Consider the following 27,236-nt stretch of genomic DNA (forward strand, 5'->3'; position numbering starts at 1 on the left):
ACTGAATTTGTGCCAAAAAGTATCATCACTAAAAAATGGGCATAGAGTGAATAATGCCCATGATTCTTAAATTAATTCATTAAAACTATACAAAATTCATAGTGCTACAAAAATCTGGAGTCTAAATTATGCCCACAAAAATTAAAGGCATTTCTAACAAATAGTTCTGTGGCAAATTTATGTAGAGGTAACTTTCAGGAAGTACATGTTTCTTCACTTTAATAATTTTATTTAGAAAATATGTTTTTTGTCTGGTCATTACATTGGGTTTCTTTTTGTTTTAGTTTTTTTTGTTTAAATTTTAAAACTGAAAGGCTGTTGAAATTTGTCGACAACTAAAATTCAGGTTTTAAAAATGGTCACGTTTGACTTGTTTCCCTTTTTTATTGGGGAATTTTTACCTAATCATGTAACAACTTTTATGCATCAAATAATTAGTTCATGGGGGTGCCTGGCTGGCTCAGCTGGTTGAGCTTCGGACTCTTTGTTTTGGCTCAGGTCATGAGCTCCTGGACTGTAAGTTCAAGCCCGGTGTTGGGCTCCGTGCTGACAGTGCGGAGTCTGTTTGAGATTCTCTCTCTGCTCCTCCCCACTCTCCTTCAGCACGCAGGCTCTCTCTCTCTCTCTCAAAAATAGGTAAATAAACTTAAACAAAAATAATTACCTCTCTAGTTTTTAGTAAGTTGCTGAGTTGAATTCCTTCCTCAACAGTGATAGGATACACAAACTGCCATCTACTCCTAACACACAGAACATGATCTGACCCCCAAGTTTTACACTTTTCCATACCATTTATTGCCACCCAACATGGTACATATTTTGCCTATGTATCTTATTGTTGTCCATCAACTCCTAGAAGACAGCAACCTCCACACAGGTGGTGATTTTTGTCTGCTTTGCTCAGTTCTAGCATGGGTAATCATGTCTAGAACGTGGTAGGATGTTCAAGAAATATTTAGTGAAAGGTATAGAATTTATTCTATGGCATTTAACCTGTGCTCACCTTACATCAGGGTCATTAGCTTCTGACTTCCCCATGCGTGGTTCTTCTTGTCTCAGTTCCTATCATTATTACATCCTCAGGAATGCATTTCCTGGGTGCCTGGGTGGCTCAGTAGGTTAAGAGGTCGATTTGGCTCAATCATGCATGATCTTGTGACTTGTGGGTTTGAGCCCCATATCTTGTTCTCTGCTGTTGGCATGGAGCCCACACTTTGGATCCTGTCTCCCTCTCTCTGTCCCTCCTCTGCTCAAGCTCACTCTCTGTCTTTATCTCTCTCAAAAATAAATAAACATGAAAAAAATGCACTTCCAATGTGCTCTATGTAATTATGTTTCCTCGTGTCTTATTACCTCATTTTCCTCATACATCTTAACACTAGCTGAAAATGATGTACTTACTAATTTTTTGTTGTTGTTGTTGTTGTGGCCTTCCTTTTCTACAATATAAGGCTTGTGATAAAATGGACTTCATTTAACTTGTTAACCACTCTATTCTCAACACCAAACATTTGATTTGATCAATGTGAATTTAAATTGATGTGAATAAATCAAAGAAGTACGTGCAGATATCATCTATGAATGATTTTCTATGTAACATGAGTTGTGGTCAAGTTCTGGAATAAATTCTTATGAAACAGAAAGGGCCAGCAACAAATAAATAAATTGGTTACCATGTCGATCATAAAACTAAGTTTTGGGAAACTTAATTTTCCTTGAAAATGACGCTTGATCAGAAAATCTTATCTTTGTAGCACACCCTGGCACAAAGAAATTACTTTGTAAGATCTTTTCCGTCTTGTCTTTTCATCATGGTTCAGGCTGGTATAAGTCTGTTTTCTGCTTGTCCTGAAAGGCACCTACCCTGATTTGGATAAAGGTTCAGCCTTCAGTCATTTGGATTGATTGAAAATATTTCCTTCCATTGGCCATTAAGAACCACTATATGATTGAGAAAGTAGAATCTTATTACTGAAGAATACAGTGTGTTGAGTGATGACTTTACTCTGTTGGCAAAATAATACCGATACGTGTTAACCATAAACATTGAAGCAATATAGAAGAGGAAAAAGTAAAGACAGATGGAAGTGTGGGTCAGAGGATACCGTAACTGGGTCCTCTGCTGAAACCTCAGCGCCTCTCAGGCTGAAATCAAGGCGTCAGCTGGGGTGCCATCTGATTTGAAGCTTAGAGACACTTTCCAAGCTTATTGGTTGTGGGCGGAATTCATTTCTTTGTGGCTTTATGACTGAGGTCGGTATTTCTTGCTAGTTATTGGCTAGGTTTCAGTGTCAACTCCGGTAGGCGCCCCTTGAGGACTTGCCAGGTGGTTTCTACCCTCGTGAGTTTACTTCTTCAAGGCCAGGAGGAAATTATCTGCATTGCCTTTTTTTATTTATTTTTATTTTTTAAGTTTATTTTAGCCATCAGGTGGGAGTGGCACCTTAATCAAGTAGGTAAATAAAATGAAAAAAATGTAGATCTTGTCTAGAAAGAAGTTGCCCAATCATGTAGATAATCAGGAGCATTTTGATGTCTAGGAGAAAGTAAGGGCGGAGGAGGGGAACACATGGTATTAGTGGCTATATTCTGAGACAGAAGTAAATTATGGCCCCCTTCCCCCCAAAGGGGTAATTATAAGCTAGGACAGCTCAGTTAGCTTTCTAGGCAAAAGGACCCAAGGTGATCATGTCAAAATAATCTTACGTTAGAAGATAGGGGTCAGTATGATGGAAAATTATATTGTTTCACATTCATAGAGCATTTAGGGTTTATAAAAACAGGAAACATATGTTTCTATGTCCTTTAATTTGAATGACCTAGCACAGCCCTCTTTCTTACACATCGGTCTCTCTCATTCACTAAACGAGATGACATGTTTCTCACTAATTTCTGAGTTTGTTGAATGTAGAAAAAGCAAATCTTGTCATTGCACCCAGGATGTATTCCAAGCCTCACCACCATGTAGGCTGTTGATATTTTTTAAATTAAGTCAATATTAAATGGCTTAATTTTGTTAGATATTTCTTCTTTTTCTCAACCTAAAGTTACCATTTTAATAATTTGAATTTTGTTAATTCCACTGAGACACTATTACAATAAGCCTAACTGAGGTTCAAAAGGATATCCCTTTAATATTTAAACATGGTTTTCCTATCTTGCTTTGATCTTTATTCTACGTAAACATTCTCAGTAATTGTTAACAGTTTCATATTTTCTGCTTGAATAATGCTTTGCTGTCCTATTCTGGCAATTGGTTTTTGTTGTTGTTGTTTGTTGTTTTGTTTTGCTTTTTCATGATTTTGATTCCTTTAACAAAACACAGTAGTCAAGCTGTAGGCTTATCGAAATAGCATCATGGGACTACCTCCTTTTTCGTTCTTGATATTATGTTCCTATTCATTTAACCAATAGCTAAAATATCAATGATGGCATATTATGCATGCCATTATTTACTTTTATTGGCTTAATGATAAATTGAAATTCTTAACAAAACAGATGGAAATTGAAGAAAATCAATATCATATTGACATAATATAATAGGCAAATAAGCATGAGACAAGTCACTAAAAATACATAAAAAGATAAAAGAAAACATTGAGCGCAAAGCAGATAAAAAAATGAATAAAATTGGACAAATTAGACAAATAAGGGAATAATTACAGGGAAAATAAATATAGATTCCCCTGAATGAAAATGATTGTGAACAGAACTTAATGTCACGTCTCTGTGGTGTTACTATTTGCTCTAGTAAACTCCATGGAATTGTGAGAGTTTTTGAGGATTTCACAGGAATTTTTTAAAATTTTCCATTTTCATCCTCAGAGAAAGTGCATAAAATTATGGTCTTATCCTTAAGGGAGAAATAGATCTCCCTTATTTTCCCCAGGTGTGCTGAGACAAAAAACAGATCTGTTGACACAGCAATTAGCAAGTCGTTGGAGTCATAGCAGAGGGAATTAATTGAGACAACAGAAACTACTAAAGGTCCCTGAAAATCTCTATGTTAATGTTAATTTCCTATTGTCTTAGTTTTTCTTAGGTGATGAGAAGGGAGAGCCATTGACTCTAAAGTTTATATAAAGCACCGTGGCAACCCCATATTTCCAGAATGTAATATTTTCAGTTATTTGTAACATAAAACAAATAGTCAGAATAAAAGTGAAAGTAAGTAGTAGTAACGTATTAAAATAGAGAATCAGTGACTTCTGGACAAATGACTTCCAAACACCATGATTCACAATTGTGTTTAATTTGATGATATATGTTCAAGGTAAAAGATTGGTAAAATATCCTAATGATGCATTACAATGCCTACTAATTATATATACAATGCTGAGAACACCAAAGACCAAAACTCTATAATTACCACTGTGTATGCTTTAAATCCTGACAGAGTCCTTTTTTTTCAGTGAAAAGACTTAAACAGTAAAAAAAAAAATAATAAAAAATTATATTACTGTCAAAATAAGAAGAGTAGTTCAAGAAAAAAAACATATTTTGTTGTACCAAATTTTAAACTGGAACGTAGACTGTCCTAGCTATCCAATTTCAATTTTATTGTATTTTAATTATAGCTTAATTCCACTAGATGTCAGTATTGTATAAGATCAGAAAATAACTTGCCTTAAAATTTCTCTTGGTGTTTTAACCGCTCCTACAAAATGAATAAGCCCTACTTAAGCATGTATGTGCACATACGTGCCATTTTAGTATATGCAACTAATTATCGTTACAAGTTACCCAGAATAATCTACAAGAGCGTGATTCCGAAACTGTGTCTTCACCCACTAATTACAAGTTTTGAAACCAATTCAGAATTGGTATTACCTTGCAAATGTTCTGAAACAATGTTCACCATCTTTGCCACATTCTATATGCATGCACCTCTTCATTTTCGATTTGTCCTTATTCCAGCCATTAGATTTTGAAACAAAGAAGGCATATACTTTTAAAGTAGAAGCCTCCAACCTTCACATTGACCACAGATTTCACTCCGCGGGCCCTTTTAAAGACACAGCCACAGTGAAGATCAGTGTGCTGGATATTGAGGAGCCACCGGTGTTTAGCAAGCCGCTCTATACCATGGAGGTTTATGAAGACACTCCAGTTGGGACCATCATCGGTGCTGTCACTGCACAAGACCTAGATGTGGGCAGTAGTGCTGTTCGGTAAGAAAAAGAAACTTTTCATTTTCTGTGTGTCGGAAGAGAAAGGAAAAACAATGCTCTGTCCAAACCTGCATGGATGATTGAGTTTGGGGAAAATGTTATGCCTTCGCGTGATACGTATTAGAGGAAAAGCCACAGGATTTGAACAAAGACATCTGCTATCAGTCCCTGTAGCAGTGGCTTAACAGTGGCATGATGGTGAACATGTTACTCAAGCTAACCAGTCTCAATTTTTCATTTGTAAAAGGCATTTATTAATACAACCTCAAAGGATGAATTCCCATGATTCACGATTTGGAGATACTTTCACAGTACCTGAAGTATAGTAGACATTTAATACATTTTTTCAATTACTCAAAAATCTCTGTCTCTTGCTGGAAGTTAGTGTTTGAGAAAGATGGTTTGACCACTTGCCATTTGCAGTTCATTTTTTTCACTGACAATTGTGTCCACTGATGAAAGCAGTTAGAGCCAGTTCTAGGGTAAAATGAATTATGGAATTGCTCAAAGCCCAGACATTACAAAGAGCTCCTTTTGCTATAAGGCTGTTTGCTGGGTAGTGAGTCAACAAAGCCATTGGTAGAGTAAGAACATAATCTCTCTCTCTCCTTCCTTCCGAAACCCATACATTCCATTTGTACTACTACTGAAAAAGTGGGATTTCCCTTTCCCTCACTTATACATTGATTCTTCGATATAGTTTGAGACTTCCTATTGATTCAACTCTATTTCTTCTGAACCTTTCAATTCCCTGCTAGCTGCCCATATCCCACATGCATACAAGAACTGGGAAAACAAACAAACAAACAAAAAAAAGTAGAAAAGAAAGAGAGAGAGCAGTGTGTGATTTGTTCTGAATCTTCCACCTCTAAGGGGTTACACCTTCATATACAAAATCAGACCAAAGAAAAGTTGGCTTTTGATGCAAAAAACACTATTGACCTAAGGAAAATATATAAACTCATATCTTATAAGACTTTCTGTCATGGGGCAATAACACAAAAAATGCATAAATCATTCAGTGGTTACCTCAACACATTCATAGCATATAGGAAAGTCTCAGGAAATGGCTTGAGAGCAGGTAAGCCTTGTTCTTTCTATTCATATGAATCTATCTCCCAAGATGGTCTGAGTATTCCTCTTCTCGAAACACGTCAGTGGTCAGGAGAGAACGCTAAAGAAGCACCATTTGTCTTGGGAAAGAGAAGAGAAATAGAAACTCCTGAGTGCCCCTACATGTCAGGTTGAATGCTGGTTAATTTCCTCATTGGATTCAAGTTGTTGTTCTACATTGAAATTCTCTATGATACATACAGTAAATGAGAATTCTGGAACATAGTGAAACATGACATCTAGAGAACAGGCTAAGTTATTTAATGTACTGTATGTTCTATCTTTGAAGACTGATCAAAGCATGATGGGATCAAAATATTTATAAAATATGAACTTAATGCAGTATGTCAAAAACAAAACCAAACAAATCGGAGAATTTATAAGGAAACCCACCACCTGGCAAAGGTGGGAAGGTGGTGAGGGTTTCAGATTTCCAAATACAAGAACATGTTTAGAGTTAAGATCCTGGTGTGAGGAATAAAGGAAAGCTATGTTTTAGAGAAACAATTCAACTGTAAGACTGGTTTTGTTGTTGTTGTTGGGGGGAGGGAGGTTACTGTCACGCGAGCTAGTGTCCGACAAGAGCTACTGTATGTGGAAAAAAGCGGCATCACTAGTCTTCCTTCTAATGGGTAGCAGCCTGACTCACCAAAGCTGTAGACCCAGATGGATCTAATTGATCCCCGTGAGGGGTTGTCAAAAGACAGAGCCGCTTTTGAGTCAACATGAAAGCTCTCTTCCTTCCATGTCCTTGGAGTAAACAATAAGCTTGAATCATGTCAGTTGAGGAAACATAGGGTATGAATCATCGTATTTTGGGCCTGAAAACATGTTTGCTCACTTAAAAATGGTAGTAAAAAGATGTTGTGAAAAATAAGCATCAAAATGTGGAATTACCTAACATTTAGGTACACTTTGTTTCCCTTTGCTTCACTGTCTTTTCACAGGGTTACTGTACAAGACATTAATTCAGAGCTACATTATTCCATACCAGTGGGTATTTTATTACCTTTTTAAGGTTTATTTATTTATTTTCAGAAAAGAGAGAGAGAGAGAGAGAGAGACCACAAGCACGGGAGGGGCAGAGAGAGAATTCCCAGCAGGCTTCATGCTGTCAGTGGAGAGCTCGATCCCATGTACTGTGGGTTCATGACCTGAGATGCAATCCAGAGTCGAATGGTTAACTGACTGAGCCACCGAGGCACCCCAGTATATTATTTTATTATCACTGAGCCCAGAATAAAGAACCAGAATGCAATGGCATTAAGCAAGGATTAAAACAATTTTGAAGAAAGGTACAGTTGGGTGTGATAACTCCAAATGTAGTTGACCCTTGAACAATGTGGAGGTTAGTGGCTCTAACCCTCTGCATAGTTGAAAATCCACATGTAACTTGACTCCCCAAAATCTCTAATAGCCTACTATTGACCAGAACCCTCATGATTAATGTAAGCAGCCATTAACATATATTTTGTATGTTATATATATTATATACTGCATTCTTAAAGTAAGCCAGAAAAATAAAACGTATTAACAAAAGCATGAGGATGATAAAATACATTTACAAAACTGTTTTGTATGTATCAAAGAAGACCCTCATATAAGTGGACCTGTGCCGTTGAAACCTGTGTTGTTCAGGAGTCAACCGTATACCATATCTGGTCCCCCCCATCCCAAGCTTAATTTCTCGTTATTGTTTCCTTTACTCTTCTAGCCTTTGCTATTAGATACATTGATTTCCTGTCTCTAATGTTCTGTATCCTTTGACCCTCTTACTATATAGTTTATGAGAACAGTTTCTTGTGAGTCAAGTGAGAAATGAGTTTGCCCACCACTGGTGAAGTGAGGGATTTTCACAACAGTAGTCTCTTAAGCTTAGAAATGAAATTTAAAATATATGATCACTATTCAGTTACATGAAAATTAACATTTGTCTTGAGTATGAGTGATTTGAGCTACAGAGAGATTTTAGTGGATAATTTTGTTCAGTCTGCCATGTTTCTTTTGTTACAAAGACGTAAACTTCTTAGTTATCCTATGAATTTTAAAAGAAAATTTAATCTAATTAATTTTATGTATAAAATGGGAAAAGGGACAATTCAATTCTAAACTCAGTCTATGTAAGAAGTATGGGATGATAAGAATCTGATGACTCAAAGTAAAATGTATTTTGTGCATATAAACTTCCATACATAAGTTCAAAATTACATAATTTAATTGAACAAGTAAAATGCTCCTTATTCATGTAACCTTCTGTTTAACGGTATTTCTAACCAAAACCTACCACTTAAATCAAGTAGTAAAATCAATTAATAAACAGAAAACCATTATCAATTACCATAAGTAGATTGTGATATTTAAAATAATTAATAACTTGTCATTAAAATAGAAATGTTTATCTGTGTCCTGCTTAAAATTATCTTAAATCCTAAATTTGGTCTGTTCACCAGAGTTTTGGGAAAAAAAATCTGTAATCAACTGGCATTGATTTTTTCATCATGAATTAAGAGACTATCAGTGTAGCTGATTTTTATTTGAGAGACATTTCCAATACATCAAAAATCTTATTATATGGACAGGAAGTTGAGCTCAACTACAAAACACCCTTAGGAAGTGAGAGGAAAAAGAGACCCAGCTTATCAAATACCATCTGGTAGCAACATATATAATTTATTTTCAGTGGTAATTAAATGGTAAAAATTCGGGCTGCCTGGGTGGCTCAGTCAGTTGATCGTCCAACTTCGGCTCAGGTCATGATCTCATGGTTCCTGAGTTCGGGCCCCGCATCAGGCTCTGTGCTGACATCTCAGAGCCTGGAGCCTGTTTCGGATTCTGTGTCTCCCTCTCTCTCTGCCCCTCCCCCTCATGTGCTGTGTCTCTCTCTGCCTCTCAGAAATAAAGCAAAAACTAATAAAAAAAGATTTGAAAAAATGGTAAAAATTCAGGGGTGTCTGGGTTGCTCAGTCAGTTGAATGTCCGATTTTGGCTCAGGTCATGATATCATAGTTCGTGAGTTCAAGCCCCACATGGACTCACTGCTGTCAGTGCAGATCCCACGTCAGATCTTCTTTCCCCATCTCCCATTTTTGCACTCCCTGTCTCTCAACAACACGAAACAAAACAAAACAAAAAACAGGCAAAACTTCAAAATTCAAAAAGTCGCCCACTCCCAGACATTAATACATTCAGCCTCTACTGCAGTGTCTAAATTCCACATTCCCCTTTTCCCCCTAAATTTCTTTGAATCTTTCCATAATACCAGGTTCTCTCTACTTCTTATTCTCATATTTACATCATTTGTATGCCATATCTTTATTTTTTCACATCTTTAATTTTTCATTCTCCACTTTCATTTTCATTTATTTAGTGAGATTTTTGTACGATTAAATGATGAAGTATTGGTATAAAATTTTTTTTACATTTTAATTTATTTATTAAGTTTTTCATAGATGTCTTGCATTTTTTTGATGTTTATTTATTTCGAAGGAAAGCATGAGGGGGAAGGGGCAGAGAGAGAAGGAGACCCAGGATCCGAAGCAGGCTCCAGGCTCTGAGCTGTCAGCACATAGCCTGACACAGGGCTTCAACCCATGAGCTGTGAGATCATGACCTGAGCTGAGGTCGGATGTTTAACTGACTGAGCCACCCAGGCACCCCAGATTTTTACATTTTAGCATTTTTAGAGAAGTTTAAGTTCACAGCAAAACTTAAGTTTGCAGAGATTTCCCCGATATCCTTTGCCACCACACATGCATAGGCTCCTCCATCACTGATGTCCACCAGAGTGGTACGTTTGTTCCAACTGAACCTACACATCATAATCGCCCACAGTCCATAGTTTACCTTAGGATTCAATCTTGGTTCTGTACATTCTGGGGGTTCAAGTAAATGTATAATGACCTGTATCCATCAGTAGACATCATACAGAGTATTTTCACACTAAAATCCCCCAGGCTCTGCCTATTCATCCCTCCCCCAGCCCTACCAAGCCCTGTATGTCAATTACATATTTATTGCCTCTATAGTTTAACTTCTCCAGAATGTCATATAGTTGGAGTCATAGAGTATGTAGGCTTTCCAGATTGACATCTTTCTCTTAGTAACATACATAAAAATTCCTTCCTACCTATTTATGGCTTCCTAGGCCACTTCTTTTTAGTGTTGAATACTATTCTGTTGTCTCGATGTACCAGAGTTTATTTGTCCACTCACTTACTAAAGAAGATCTTAATTACTTTCATGTCTTGGCAATTACTGATGAAGCCATATAAAGATCTATGTGTAAGTTTGTATGTGGAAATAAATTTTCAGCTCCTTTGTGTCAATACCAAGAAGTGCGTTTGCTGGAGCATATGGTGAGATAATGCCTAGATTTGTAGGAAGCCACTACTTTGTCATCTAAAGTGGCTGCGCCATTTTGCATTGCCACCAGCCATGAATGCAAGTTCTGGTTACTCCACACCCTCACCAGCATTTGGTGTTGTCAGCTTTCCAAAGTTGGGACATCCTAATAGGTGTGTAGTAATATCTCATAGTTGTTTTAATTTGCTGATGAAAGAGCTTGATAGGACATCTGTTTACATGCCTATTTGACATCTGTATAGCTTCTTTGGTAAGATTTGTTAAATTCTTTGACCAGTTTTTAAAATAAGTTTTTGTTTTCATATTGTTGAACTTTATGAATGCTATTTTTTTTTCCCCAGTGCAATCAAAATGAGCAGGGAATTTTAGTAAGGGTTGCCTTTCTTTCATAGTGTCAACTCCAGATAAGATCCTATTGTAAGCCGGACATTTTGATGGATGAACAGTTTGATAAAAGCATGTCTAAAGCTTTATATACTCAATTATCTGAGTTTCTGCCTAATGGCTGCCCAAGAATATCAAGCAGATATTATAGATATGCAAATAAAGTCATTGATAAACATATACAACTCAGATATACCATTAAGTGATGTTCAGCTCAGAATTAGCATTCAGAAATCTTAAAATGAGATTCACCAAAATTCACCCTTTCTCTTTACCTTTGTTCACACAATTCTATTCCCTACATAAAATAGTTTCTCTCTATTTCATCTTCTTCATCCTAGAATTCTGCCATCTTAGGTGGCAAAGCCATATATATATGAATAGGCAATAATATATATATATATATGTGTGTGTGTATATATACACACACACACACACACACACATACGTACACATACACACACACACACACATATATATATATATATATATATATATATATATATATATATATATTCTAACTCACTTCTCCTTCCTCTCAATCTTGTGTTTTTCCTATCTTTCATATTCACTAAATACACCAACCATATTGAACTCTATCATGGTACCTACCATTTTTAGCTTATTGAATAAATATGTATTCACTTTTTAACCACCATCCACAAATACATGAAATAAAAAGATACTTGATAGTAATATTTCCTTATTCTCTTACATACTACATGTAAAATTCTCTTAATATATTTATACTAATATATAATGAAATGTAGAGTATGTATGTACGTATATATGTGCATTTGATTTTTCCAAATTGACCATAAACAGATATAGGTATATAAACATAATAGGTCTTTTGGTTTTTTAAAGGTTTGAAGACCTGGGTGTTTAGATATAATCTTTATTGAGCCTTATCTCTATATTATTATCTCTATATCTCTCTATATAGAACCATCTTAACACAATGTAGTCAAGAGTATACTCTTTCTTCCTCCTTCTCCTCCTCCTCCCCCCTTCTTCTTCTTCTTCTTCTTCTTCTTCTTCTTCTTCTTCTTCTTCTTCCTCTTCTTCTTTTTTGTAAATGTTTTTTCAGATCCTTAGCTTTTATAAATAGAGTTAATGGAAGCTAAATGTCATCACTACCTTTGCAAGTAGACACCATACAAAAATCAACTTTGGACAAATAATTCTCTTGAGGGTCCTAAACACAACACAGTAGTAAAAAAGTCAATAGGGCAACCTCCCCAGATATTAACACTTAAAGCTGCTATGTAGTGCCTAAATTCCATAATTCTTTCTACTTTTTCCCTGAGTTTCTTTGAAATATTCCCTAATATAAGGTTCTATCTGCTTTCCCCCCATGTCTATCATTTGTACATATTATCCCCATTTTTTCATTTAATATTTTCTGTATTCTTTATAGTTATTTTCCCTGCATCTTTCTAGTGATCTAAAAATTTGCAATATATATTTTGGTGATACTTAATCCTAGGTAGTGTTAAAGGTCAGGTTGTCTCCGCTTAGAATTAATGAAGTGATTCATGAAAGATAGTTTCTGATAAAGAGAGTAACACATGATTTCTTTTTCTTAAAGTGAGGTTTAAAAATGCCTCATTATGTAGAGTCCAATTTCTCATTTTGTACAACTCTAATCACCCTTTTGTATTCTGGTTTTTATTATTTAGCAGAGAGCAAACTAATTTTATATTTATGGACTGTTTTCTTAGAAAATACTGAAGACTCAGATAGCAATTGGGAGAAAACATTTTATCCGTAAGGTTATATAAAATATTCATTAAGATAAAACAGTTAATCCTTTTTGAGCACTGCTTGCCTTATCTCTTTACTTTAGCATTCACAATGTGAATTTTAATATATATATATATTTGCAAAAGACACATCTGATAAAGGACTGTTCTCTAAAATATACAAGAATTCTTTAAAGTCAAGGGTGAAGGAGATGAAATAGAAGGTGAGAAACTATTTTAATCGAAGGGAATGGACTTGTGTGAACAAAAGTAAAGAGAAAAGTTGAGTTTGGGTGAATTTCATTTTCGGATTTCTTAACGCTAGTTTTCAGTTATGTAATTTATCAGAGACTGGATTTACATATCTGTAATCTCTCCTTGATCTCCACTAGCCAGAAACTCAGCAGAAGCTACCCCCAGTGAGACACCTGAGTATGTATAAGCTTTAGACATGCTCTTATCCAATTATTTATCCATCAGAATCTCCCATTTACAAGCAGATCTATGGTGAGGTTGACAATGTTAGAGAAAGGCAGCACCTTTACTAGAATTCCCTGCTTATTTTCATTGCACTGGGAATGAAAGAAGCATTCCCTCTAAATTTACATCAATGAAATGATGAAGAATAATTCATTTGAAAGGTTGTCGATAGAGAAGATAGAGATTTTAACTTGCCATGAAGAATGAGAAATTCCTTTGTGAATAAGCTTATTTTGCTTTCCTCAAATGACCAATCCATTGACAATCAATAAAAAGGAGCTACTGCAAAGAACGTGCACAAAATGGACAAGTTTACTTTTATTTACTTTGGGTGCCACCAATATATAGTGAATTTGATAACCATCAGTATATAGTGACATTGTAATAGCTAATTTGTTCCTGGCTTTGAGCCGGGCACTTTGGTGAGTTTTGTTGAAACATTATAACTGACATTATTTTATAGAGGGAGAAACTGAGGCGTAGGAAGATCCAATTATGTCTTCAGTAAGGATGAGAATAGGATTTAACCATAAGCAGCCAGATTCTAAACGGAGGGCTAAGTGTTTCCCTTTTTCAGTGCAATTGAAATACTCACCTAAGTTTTTGAGTTGCTTTGCAATTTTAAGAAAATTGTTGAAAATATAATTAAAATTTCATAGTTTTGAGTAGCTAATTAAACAAAATTTGGTAGAAAGCCAAAACAAGTCAGTAAAAATGTACAATATTTAATCCTTTAAATATGGTAACCATGGACTATATTATACACTCAAAAGTATTCTAAACACTTTATTTATGTTACCCTGATTTAATTTTTTTTAATGTTTCTATTTATTTTTGAGACAGAGGGAGACAGAGCATGAGCAGGGGAGGGGCAGAGAGAGGGGGAGACACAGAATCCGAAGCAGGCTCAGGCTCTGAGCTGTCGGCACGGAGCCCGACGCGGGGCTCAAAGTCACTGAGTGTGAGATTACAACCTGAACCAAAGTCGGACGCTTGACTGACTGAGCCACCCAGGCGTCCCTGTGTTACTCTGATTTAAATCTTACACCAACTTTAACTAAATCTGAAAAATGTTTAAGTGAACTGACACCATTGACATTTATCAGGCTGGAAAAGCAAAAACCAAAATATACGGTTGTTTTATTAACGAATTTTTGGTATGTATTGAAGTAAAATTTTATTATTTGAGATTCAGTGCCTTTCATTTTTTTAGACAACCACAAATTTCTTATAAGATTTAGACAAAATTGAGGATTTATTGACAAAATTCAGTGGATCTGTGATACAGACTTACAGGTCTAATTTTTATGTGGATTGACCAATCCATTGTTGAATTTGCTTTTATTTTTAGACAAAATTTTATGTTATTCTAGTGATACACTCAAGGAAATCTCAATGGCTAAGTGTCCAGATACTAGTTAGGGTGATGTGTTACTTTGAAGGCTATCCTATTATATTTCATGCTAACTCCTCAAAGTGATAAAACATCCAAATTTATATATTTTTTTTATAACTGACTTTTTGCATTTACCTTTTGCCTGCTGGAGGTTTCATTCTTTGCTTTATCTTGAAATGCTCAGGGTCTACCCCATATACAGCACACACATTTTATAGCTCATTCCCTTCTCTCTATAATTTCTTTGCTTTTATAAATAGACTTTTCTCACATTTATTTGAAATTTCATATTATTTTGATTTTTAAAGATCAGTTTCTTTATTTTATTATTTTCATAAGTTTTATTTAAATCCAAGTTAGTTGACATATAGTGTAATTTAGTAATTCATAACTTACATATAATACCCAATGCTCATCCCAGCAAGTGCCTTCCTTAATGCCCATCACCCATTTAGCCCACCCCCCACCGAATACCCCACCAGCCACCTTTAGTCTGTTCTCTGTATATGAGTCTCTTATGGTTTGTCTACCTTTCTCTTTTTATCTTAGTTTTGCTCCCCTTCCCCTATGTTCATCTGTTTTGTTTCGTAAATTCCACATATGAGTGAAATCACATGATATTTGTCTTTCTCTGACTTACTTATTTTACTTAGCACACTTTTACTTAATACTTTACTTAGTACACTCTAGCCCCAACCATATTGTTGCAAATGGTAAGATTTGTTTCTTTTTGATCATTGAGTAATTTTGCATCACACACACACACACACACACACACACACACCACATCTTCTTTATGCATTCATCCATCGATGGACATTTGGGCTCTTTGCACACTTTGGCTACTGTCGATAGTGCAGCTATAAACATTGGAGTGCATGTGCCCCTTCGAATTAGCATCTTTGTGTCCTTTGGATAAATCCCTAGTAGTGCAGTTGCTGGGTCATGGGGTAGTTCTCTTTTTATTTTTTGAGGAACCTCCATTCTGTTTTCCACAGTGGCTGCACCAGTTTGCATTCCCACCAGCAGTACACAAGGGTTCCCTTTTCTCCACATCCTTGCTAACAAAGGATCAGTTACTTTAAATATATCATAGATATAAAAACCTCTCCCTAGAAAATATTATAAGACTAGTTGATGAGTTAAGAGAATGTGAGTAATTTTCAGAATGTAAAGGAGCTAAAGAGTAAACAAACTGCAAAGAGGAGATGAAGCTTTGTTATCAGAAAAAAGGGAAATAAAAGCCGTCTTTTAAATATGATGTCTATATTTGGGTGTCAAACGGTAAATTACTCTAGTTAGAATGTCTGTAGTGCAGAGACATTTGGCCACAGCCACTAGAGAGTAAATAATTCCAACTGTGACTTGCATCAACAAGCATTTGATTCAGTTCAAGGAAGTAGTTAAGTTGAAGGTACCTGAAAAGGGCTTCAGAATTAATGTTTGAATATTCAAAGATACACATGAAGTAATTCCATGCTTGAAATATCATCAGACTATTATTAACAACAGTCAGGTGTTTTATAACATAATGGAACTCATACATACAAGATATTATGGATAGAACAGTAAATTTGGTGATGAATTCTGAGTATTCTATAGAAACTTACTGTAACAACAAAGCAAAATTCAATTATTTCACTATTCTCATTGGAGAGACACTGTTAACACCAATTAAAATAGATAAATTAGATAAAAGAAGTAAGAAGATAGAATATCATAATAAAGAAGCAATAAATCTGCCTGGAGGGATTTGCTAAGGCTTCACAGGGAGAAACATGGGCAAAGGCATGATCACATTCCGTCCTTATTTAGTCAGATAGTGCTGTCCATATTTTGTAATACATGAGAAACTGAAAGTTCTGTTTAATACTGAAGCTCTTAATGGCAGAACCCAAACTGAATCAATATTTGCCTAACCTTTACTTTTTTCCCACTAGAGCGAGCTCCTTCTCAGTTTCTGGGTATAAAACTCTAGGGACAGATAAAGTTGGCATTTAGATACATAAAAATCTGATGCACAGTCAGAAGACCACATGTGACTATTTATTTTTTTAATGTTTATTTATTTTTGAGAGACAGAGAGACAGAGTCTGAGCAGGGAGGTACAGAGAGAGAGGGAGACACAGAATCCGAAGCAGGCTCCAGGCTCTGAGCTGTCAGCACAGAGCCCCACGTGGGACTCGAACTCACAGACTGCGAGATCATATCTTGAGCCCAAGTCAGATGCTCAACTGACTGAGCCACCCAGGCACCCCACCACATGTCACTTTTTAAAAATGAGTGAGAGGGTCCCCCTTTGGCTGCATCCTCGTCAACAGCTGTTGTTTTCTGAATTGTTAATTTTAGCCATTCTGACAGGTGTGAGGTGGTATCTCATTGTGGTTTTGATTTGTATTTCCCTGATGATGAGCGATAAAAAACTAAGAAACTCTTAAGCAACCTGGAGGGAAATTAAAATATAACAACTCTAATTTTAATAAAAATGTGGATTATGATGTATTTCTCTTTCTTTAAGGATGTATTTATAAACATATTATGTGCCTCCAAGTGGAAAATTTAAAGACATAAGATTTATGACTTTATTAAATGATTATAATTTTATTTATTTTTAAAAAAAATTTTTTTAGTGTTTTTATTTATTTTTGAGACAGAGAGAGACAGAGCATGAGCAGGGGAGAGGCAGAGAAAGAGAGGGAGACACAGAATCTGAAGCAGGCTCCAGGCTCCGAGCTGTCAGCACAGAGCCTGACGCGGGGCTCGAACTCGTGGAGTGTGAGATCATGATCTGAGCCAAATTCGGACGCTCAATCGACTGAGCCACCCAGGCGCCCCAAATGATTATAATTTTATAAAAATGTTTCATTTCACAGCAAACAACAAGAGAAGCTCTCTATACCGTCTATGATATAACGTTTAATTTTCCTAAGGGGAAAGTTAGAATGAAGAAGAGGATTAGAAAAAACAAAACAAAACTAAACTAAAAGGGATTAATAGGAAACTAACAACTAAGATGTAACAAAGTTTGAGAGAAAAGTTGGGATTTCTAAGAAAAAAAAATTAATTGTGATTCTTGATGAAGCGACTATAACCTAAGTGTTGTCGTATGTGCCTTAGGTTCTCAATAAAATGTTTGTGAAAATAAATTGAATGGGATTTACTTTAATTTAATTATCTTCCTCAAAAAAAAAAAAAAGAAAAAGAAAACAAAACAAAACAGTGACTAAGACAGAATGAAGAGATTCTGGTTATTATCATATTAACAAAAGAAAATTTTCTACCTTGACCTGAACCATTACTCCTACATCTTTATTGCTTAAAGAATGAGATGTAATACTTTTAGAGTAACTCTGGACCATCAAGGACTTTTTACAAAATGTGTTTGAGAATTTAGCTTTTCCATTAACTGTGAGAAAGTTATTAGGCAAATTAAAAGACACAATTTTAAGGAGAATGCTTACCTAATGGAGAGAAGAAAACTTTTTAAGGCATTTCTGAAAACTCATTTACAGAAAAGTAATAAAATTGTACCCTGTCAAGTGGTCTGCAAAGATTAAGTTAATGCTTTAATTTTTGATTTCTATTCAATTGTGAAAACAGGTTTCTTAGCAACGGTGGTTGCATACTTACATGAACTATACATTTATTTCATTATATATAGATCATAAACGCCTTTTTTAAAATTTAAATCTCATCTACTTACCAAATAAGGGTAACATGATTCAGATTCTCTATCTCAGGGGTTTTCTCATTTATATAGGTGAGTGAGGCCAAATTAGACAGTTCATGTAATACTGTTGTGAGCAGTTGCAATTAGAATATCCTTCTACCCTTAGATTGGCTGTGGACTGTAGCAAACCTAAAGTAAACATGTGATCTACACTCTGGAAGGGTGTATCTCCTGAAAATAATCTAGACATTTTAGGACATGGTCATGTCTTCTCTGAAAATGTCTAGGAAATGTAGGAGTACCTCCATTTCCACTTCATTGATGGGGGTCATTTCTTGCTATATTGGGCAAAACATCACAATTTAAAATGGTAGTTGTTGCATCATGGTTATTGTTCAGTCAGGCACAGGGATCAGTCAGTCACCCAAAGGTAGGGCATCAGGACGATGCCAGGACGTACTACAGGACTTACAGTCTTGGAGCCTGATCAGTTATGGGAAGATGCTGAAGATATTTAGCTGAGTAGAAAATGTTCAAATAAGTTTCAGTAGAACTCCAGAAGGAGGCAAAAAGCTTCCAGAAAGGATAACATCCGGAGAAAGGAGGCACCAAAAAATACGGTGACAGAGCTAAAAATTAGACGCCAGACAATAGTGGATGAGTGCCAAATGAAAAACACCATTGTGTGAACTAGGGCCTGGATGTTTGTGCTCATGGTTTGTACCCCAGGGGTCTGCGTGGGAGCTCTGTGGTTCAGGAATTTTAAAGTTGAAGACTTTGAATGTCACAACTTGGTCCCAGTAGTAAGCATATGTTTTTATGTTAGGGAATCTTTTTTTTTTTTTTTTTTTTTTTTTTTTTTTTTAATCTGGGAAGTAAAACGAAATAATCGGTAATGTGGAAAGAGAAAAGGGATACACACACATGTACACAAACGCATGATTCTATGCCGAGTCCCACATATTTTATCTCATTTCATCTTTACAACAACACTCACTGTTACTGTTAAGTGGACATCGTTTCAAATAGAAGACAAGGAGACTAGGTATCAGAGGGGAAGGACTTTGAAACTAAAAAACAGACTCTTGACCAAAAGAAAAAAAAAAAAAAAGATGGTTACCAGAGAGGAGGTGGATGAGTGGATGGTGGAGGCGAAATCGGTGATGGGGATTAAGGGGCGAACTTGCTGTGATGAGCCCCGGGTGGTGTAGGGCAGTGTTGAATCGCTGTATTGTACACCTGAAACTTACATTACACTCTATGTTAACTGGAATTTAAATAAAGACATAAAAAAAAAGAAATTACCATCAACTCCCTGGCCCTACCAGATTATAAATTATCCCCCTTGATAATGTTCATTAGCCATAGAAACATGCCCCCCCCTCCTCAGTGTACTTTATACCACCCTCCTTGACCTAAATCTTTGAACTTTTTCCAGATGATTGTGCCTTTCAGATATTTTTTCATGATTCCCAGCAGCTTATAGTTAGCTCCCCCCCGCCCCACACAACATGGTTTTGCTATGGCTGTCGCAGCCTCCTGAAATGTCTTTCCTCCTCTCTTCACTTTGTCTACCTCACTCTTGTCCCAAATGATTCCTGTATCACTTTCTAATGTCATCACACGTCATGTGAAGGAAAGTTTGCCTGAACCAACGGGTGTTGAACTGGGCGTCTTTTCCTTGCACTCCTGGTGTGTTCTCTTTCCTATCAGGCGCTGAAATTGTCTGTGTCTCCCAGCTGGACTTCTCACTGGTGGGCATTGTGCTTTACTGTATTTCTCAACTCTAGTATAGTGTCTAGTATATAGCAGGCACTCCGAAAATATTTAGTGAATTGTACAATCGGACCCAGTTTCTCTACACCGACAATTTCCTCCAGAAATGCTATAGTCACTAAGGAGCCATTTTCTTCTAAATTATCCTTATGCTCAATTGAATAAAGGTACTGGAAAGGGGTTTTGTGAGAAATGCTTCCTTGTTCAGAAAAGGAGATTATGTGATAGGGAGATAGCTCTATTATACTCTATCCTCTCTGACCTGTAAATGTGCCTTAAGTTCATTTATATATTTATTTCTGTAATATTTATTTCTGAGAGCATTCCTATGAGACAGGATGCAACATTGAAATCCTAAGACATCAATGCCTTCTCACCCCTCAAATCAACCACAGAAGTATCCAAGGCAGACTAACGGCATGGCCCATCCTCTGATCCTAGCAGTTACTAACAAATATTAACAAGTTAAGAGTCATAAATATCATCTGTGAAAGCAATTGGTTTCAGTCTAGTGCTGAAATGAGATGCAAACTAACCCCAGTTTACTTTTTTTTAGTGTTTTTATTTTATTTTTGAGAGAGAGGGAGACAGAGCATGAACAGGGGAGGGGCAGAGAGAGGGAGACACAGAAGCTGAAGCAGGCTCCAGACTCTGAGGCTGTGTGAGGCTCTAACTCCCAGACTGTGAGATCATGACCTAAGCCGAACTCGGATGCTTACCCGACTGAGCCACCCAGGCGCCCCCTCTAGCCCCAGTTTTAAATAACCAACTTGTCAAAACAATAACTTTCTACTTTGAAATGCATGGCTTAACTAACTCCACAATGAACAACCGGATTCTTTGGCCTGGGGATTTAGATGGGCTCACTTCGATGATGTCTGTTTGTATTGACCTAGTCATGATTCCCAGGCCAGAGTAATGGTGATAAATATATTGCACGTTGAGCCTTTTGATGAGCAGAGCTCTTTCACATAAAGTTCGATTTAAAATTGGTAAGACTACATAATGACAATTATATGGGAAAGATTGACGACGTGTGTCAAATATCCGCTCTAAAAGTTTCTATGTGAACTGAGGCAGATTCCTTAATATCTCGACGATTCAGTTTCCTCATAGGCAAAGTGGGGAGATGAATAATTCTTATTTTTTTTTGTTTTTTTGTGGGGATTTAATAAGGTAATACAGGTAAGCATTTAGAACATTATCTGGTACATGCTAAGATTTCAAAATGCTTATTACTATGATTGAAAATATGTGTTTGAAAAAGACTTTTCACTCTATCTATCTGCTGCATAAAGATTTATATAATTGCAATTTCAGGTTTTTGTAATTAATTTTCTTGGAATGTTTTAGTTCAGCTTCTTCACATAAAGAAGGTAACATCTGTTATTATCAAAAGGTTAACTAATAAAGAAGATAAAGGGACACTGTTCACTGTTTGTTTGTTTGTTTGTTTTAGAAAGTTGTACTGACATAGAGTAATAAAACAACAGTGTCTCCTTTATATGTGTGTGAGGGAAATACTTCTCTATAAATTCCACAGTGTCAGTTACAAAATTGCCCCTTAGTTTCCATAATATGATTTTTTTCCCTATCTGTGGAAATGAAGATTCTACCTCTGTTCTGGCCAAAGTTCTTTGTAGCTGTATCCAGATGCTTCCCCCACCCCCAGTTCTTCCCGCAGCCACCATTAAGGAATCTTTCACTGCTTCGAAAAGTTTTAATATTCAGCAGGTTAAGGAAACCCATGGTCAGCTTTAGAATTTTCGTCTCTGCTGAGCTTTCAAGGTGTCAAGACCCTAAAATAATATGAACAGCAGGAATACTAAATCTTTCATTATTTCCAGTTTCCCCTTGAGCATACTGACTTTGCAATAAAGAAGCTGTCATTGACACTCTTCTTTATTGCAAGGTGGGTAATAGCTACAGGGAGAAAAATAAGGAATTGTGTCAAGTTAGCCTGACTGCCATTATGATTAATGTGTAATCATTGCACATTTGCATCTACTCTTTTTATATACAGGTACTTCATAGATTGGAAGAGTGATGGGGACAGCTACTTTACAATAGATGGAACTGAAGGAACCATCGCCACTAATGAATTACTAGACAGAGAAAGCACCGCGCAGTATAATTTCTCCATAATTGCGAGTAAAGTTAGTAAGTATGGCATGGACAGAATCAATGTTATACTGCAGTTCTTTGGATTGAACACTCTTAAACGAGTCCCTGCTGAGGTGTTTTTCATTTTTGGACTGACAGCTGAGTGGTCTCCTGGGGAAACTCAGAAACCTGTTCCTTTTCCTCGTAGCGTAAGTCCGGAGAAATTGTGACAGCCGCCAATGAGCCCTGTTTGCAGACTTGCATGAATATCTAGCAGTGAGTGCATTTCATTGTGTGACCTCATCCCTTTCAATGCTGTGCCCGCAAAAATCTGCCAGCTTTCCAGCTTCTCTTCCACGCCGGACCCCTGTATACAATATTGGGAGCTTCAGAGGCCAGGCAGGAGGAATTCATTATCACACAAAATAGCCCATTCTGAAATATTTTCTCAAACTGAAGAGAGCATTCTTAAAATCACCCCTCTCCCTTCTCTCTTTTTCGTAGAATGTAATTTTAATGTGATTTTTTTTATAAATGTCACTGTGGAATATGCAGGAGCTATAAGCGGTTTTCTTTAAGGAATCCCTCAGAATCAATAAGATTGCTAGGACTGATCCCTTGTGTTGGTGTCTGCTTGGTCCAGAAGACAATCCTCTAGACTGAAAGTGGCATGGGCCATATATGTTTGTCTGGACAACCTAGGATATTATCGCAGCTCCCTCAGGTAACAGATTAATCGAGGGAATGGTGACATTTGGTTTTCGATGTAGTTTGCAAAATGAGTGCGTCTCCCAGTCATCTGCTTCTGGTCTTGTGAAAGGCTTGGGGAAATCCCTTCTGAGTGTCTTTCATTTTGTTTCCTTCTTATTTTATTTTGTTCATCTGCTACTTTGGCAGCTAATTTCCTTTTTCTGTGCAGGGGAGAGCTGAATGTGAATATTTCTGTTGAGGGGTATTTTGTTCAGTCTCCACTCAGTGGGTGTAAATGTTAAACAGTTTCATTTATCTTCAACAATTGTGACTAAAGAAGAATAGTTAGACACCTATTCCCAGGCCTTAATGATGTCTTTAACTGATTTCGTTACTTCTAGGTTATTCTGATTATTAAAGGTCAGACTTACAAAAAAGAACATGCAGCTTCCACCTTGTTTCTTGGAACACTGACCTGTCACATAAAAAAAACTGATTACCCTGAGGCTACCATTCTAGAGGGGTCACATGTGGGTGGTCAGGTTGACCATCCCAGTTCAGCTCAGCCTTTCCATCATACCTTCCAGGGTGCTGAGTATGTGAGTGAGGCTGTCTTGGAAAGTGTACTAGCTGAATACCACAGTGTAACATCCACCAATGCCGTGTGAAACAGAACATGTGCCCAGACCAGCCCTGCCCGGATTCTTACAATGTTGTGAGAATGTCTAAAACAGTAATTATTTCAAGCAACTACATTTTAGGGTTATTTGTTGTGGCATGGCAATAGATAACTGCAGAACTCAGTGACACCATAAGTTGGAACTGTGACCCCTCGCTTGTAGGGTACACGTTCTCCAGCCTGTCAGAGTGGAAAAGAGAGAGGGAAACACACACAAGTCTCTCTTATCTGCCCGATATGATACTCCATTGGCTGCCACTGCTTCTAGGACTAAATGGACTGGCAGGAAAGGCTGCTGCCCAAACATCGTCTTCTTAAGTGAACTTTGAGTTATCGGATGGTGCGGGTTCTGGGCATCCCATCTGCATAGGAACGTGATATGAGCACTCAGTGGTAGATCTTCTGGCTTCTCAATTCCATGGCCCCCTTGCATCGAAGGCAGTCTTCTTGGGTGAGTTTATAACGTGATTTCTCAAGTTTAGCTTTCGGTTTGCCCACTTGACCCTGAGGAAATTCACCCATCCTTGTTACGCTGAACAGGTGTTTTACAAGCTGCTCTTGTACCGTATGATTTCTCTGTCCTGCCATCTCCTTACAAAAGTATGTCCCCTGTACTCAGGCTTTGAGAGCAGATCATCCAGTCAGCTGCCAGAGCTGTAGAGCAGACATATCGTCAAGAGATCAGAATGCTGGTCTTCCCTTTTTGGAGGACACCCGTTTTCTTTTGGGTGTTTTCCTGAAGACTGCTTTCATGCTTGGCATCTTTTTTCTCCTCCTATATCACATCCAATTACAGTTACATTTGTTACTCATCATTTCTTTCATGTCAGCTCTCATCTATGTTACTCATCAAGTCCTGGGGGATAGCTTAACCATACTGTAGTTAGAAAATAAAGTTTAGCTTTAAGATCTTCAGCAAATGTGGTCAAAATGAATTGTTTGTGTTATAGACTATAAGACCTTCCTGAACCATTCACTCTAATGGCTTATACATAATAAGTGACAGCTAAGCAGAGACCGTTTCTTCAAATCACTTTTATTTAGCAAAGACATATTGCCCATAATAAAAGATCATTCATTAGAAAACTAATCTTACTGAGACTTTCGTCTTAATACACACACACACACACACACACACAAAACGCGCATATTTTTCAAAGTAGGACTAGTAGGCTTCTGTACCTTAACTGAAGATGAAAGTCTGCAGATAGTTCATTAATCACCTGTTCTGTAGTTCTGGAAGGTCTCTTTCTCCCCAGTGGCTATGTAGACCACGAAAACATCATCATTGCACGATAGTAGCATGTCTGACACCTCCAGCCAGAGCCTTGTGCTCCAACTTGTAGAAGATGAGACGAGAGTTTGTGCTTTCTCAGTGAAGCAGGCACCACCAATTCTCAATTTTAGATTTTTCATATTTAGAGAAATTCATTTTCTTTTAGCTATCGACATGATTGGGGCACATGCTGGCTCTAGAGTTTACTTAAATGCAAATTAGGAAACCCTCATGAGTAGATTCTCATTATTTATGTTGGCCCTCACTGGGAAATATGTAGAACTGGGATTTAGACACATAATACATAAATACACACACATATATATATACATATATATGTATATATACACACCTATATATATGTATATATATGCTACATATGTATATATGTCCATATATATCCATATATATAATCATTTCTAAAATATGTATCTCCCTGATCTGTTCTAGTATTTGTTCATAGACCACTGTATTTTAGAGTCCTCAAGGAAGTCTGCTGGGGTAAATGCTATGCAGTCATGTGAAAAATAAAGAGACTAAACACATACCTCATGATAATTAAAGATTTACAGTAAGAATAGCTTATTGTGGGCTTTATTTTGCTTGAGTTTGCAGAGTTTAAAAGTAAAATGTATTCATATTCTAATGCATAAGGCTGTTTTCACTGATCAAACTAGCCAGCTAAGCAGGTGACCATTATCATGGTGAATGACTGAGAAATAAATAGCTTACATTGTACTGGCAAGAAGAAAAAAAAACACGTAAGTATACCTTATTGCACATTGAACTAGCATATGTTTCAGCCTGACCCTTACATATAAAATCTCAGGCAAAATGAAATGTTACAATGATTGAATAACTTTAATTAATTAAAAAGCAGTCATTAATCAGTGTTGCTATAGTTGGAGGTCCAAATAATTTATAAGACTCCTAATAATTCTTTTATGCTTTACTGCTTTGCTGTTTTTATGATACTAATTCTTGAGAATCTTAAAAAAGATAGAAGCTCCAAAAATTCACTTCATTCAAATTATCAGAAACTATCAACACACAAATGTTTCTAATATATTTTTGGTGTTGCTGTAACAAATATCATTAGACAAAGATAATTTAAAATATCTACATTAAAGCCCTAAAACATATTTTATATAATTACAAAATAAACAAATGATACCAGAGACAATTCTTTTCTCAGTCATATATTTATCCAGATGGCAATGGATTGTTTGCATTTATTGTGGAACAGCTCAAGTATCAGTGAGTGAATTGACTCACTAACTGTCATTTGGGGAAAATTTTGTATGTAAATATATCATTATGAGTTGGGATCAAATTGTTGGGTAATTCTTTTTTTGAGGTTATTTGGCATATAAAGCTATTTTGTTATAACTTCATTTTACTTCAACATAATGCATAGGCTATCATCTTTGTATGTACAGAAAAATTAACCTCTGGCATTACTATCCATAATTCAGACTAAACACAAATTCATACATTTGTTGTCATAAGCTTGTCCAGAGTGTCATTTATATGCAAAACACGATTTGTTGTGGTTTATGGGAAAAACAAGATGAAGTCTATTCTTAAGGATATTAAAGTTTAGAAGTAGTTAGAAACTGCTTCTACACAGAAAGCTTACTTTCTGTGTAGCTTACTACACAGAAAGAATAGATTTGTTTAAACAGAAAGAAATAGATTTTGTGGTACAGTTTTCTGAGGAATTCATCTGCCTGCATGCCACGTCGCTAGCCATGAAATTATGTTCTTAGACTAAAAGAGAAGAAAGTACCTAATTTTTCTAGAATAATAATAAGCAATAATAATAATATAAACTAAACAAGTCTTGTAGCTTGATATACATTAAATGAAGATGAGGATTATGGTCCACACTGTGACTGGTAGGAAATGGAGGCTCAGAGTTATTTCCTTTGCAGCCCCTGTCACACCTGGGGTCGTGACCAAAAGATAATGGGAGTCCTGGACTCTCTCCCCGCAAAACAGAATTCCACAGGGACAGTTGCTCACTTGCCTGTGCTTTATTAGCTATATTTTATGTAAGTTGTTAGTTAAACTAGTCATAGTGACTTTCATATGCATAAGTACAAAATAGTAAAAACTTATTTATACATTTGCAACATACATAAATTGAAATTATTGTTAGTCTTGCTATCTATCTATCTATCATCACCATATCTGTCATCATATCTATCTATCATCTCTATCTACCTGTTTATCTATCTACTTAGGTCTGTCTATCTCTCTACCTACAGTTCTGTAGTGAATTGGCATGTTTCAGAAATTTGATATATACCGACTCACATTTATTAACTATTTGTATAAAATCACCATGTTTACTTATTTTTCTGTGATCATATTAAAGAAAGTCACTTG

At 36.3% G+C, this 27,236-nt stretch overlaps 1 protein-coding gene across 2 annotated transcripts in view; it reads left to right on the forward strand.

Annotated features, from left to right (window-relative positions):
• CDH12 (cadherin 12) overlaps window positions 1–27,236 on the forward strand; it is a 390,903-nt gene that overhangs the window by 338,019 nt on the left and 25,648 nt on the right. For both annotated transcript variants that reach the window (XM_027074680.2, XM_027074698.2), the window contains 2 exons: window positions 4,918–5,171; window positions 22,121–22,257. In XM_027074680.2, coding sequence (XP_026930481.1) covers window positions 4,918–5,171; window positions 22,121–22,257 — 391 coding nt within the window. The remainder of the gene's footprint in view (window positions 1–4,917; window positions 5,172–22,120; window positions 22,258–27,236) is intronic.

Source organism: Acinonyx jubatus, chromosome A1, assembly GCF_027475565.1.
Source record: "Acinonyx jubatus isolate Ajub_Pintada_27869175 chromosome A1, VMU_Ajub_asm_v1.0, whole genome shotgun sequence".
In the NCBI taxonomy this organism is placed as follows: Eukaryota; Metazoa; Chordata; class Mammalia; order Carnivora; family Felidae; genus Acinonyx; species Acinonyx jubatus.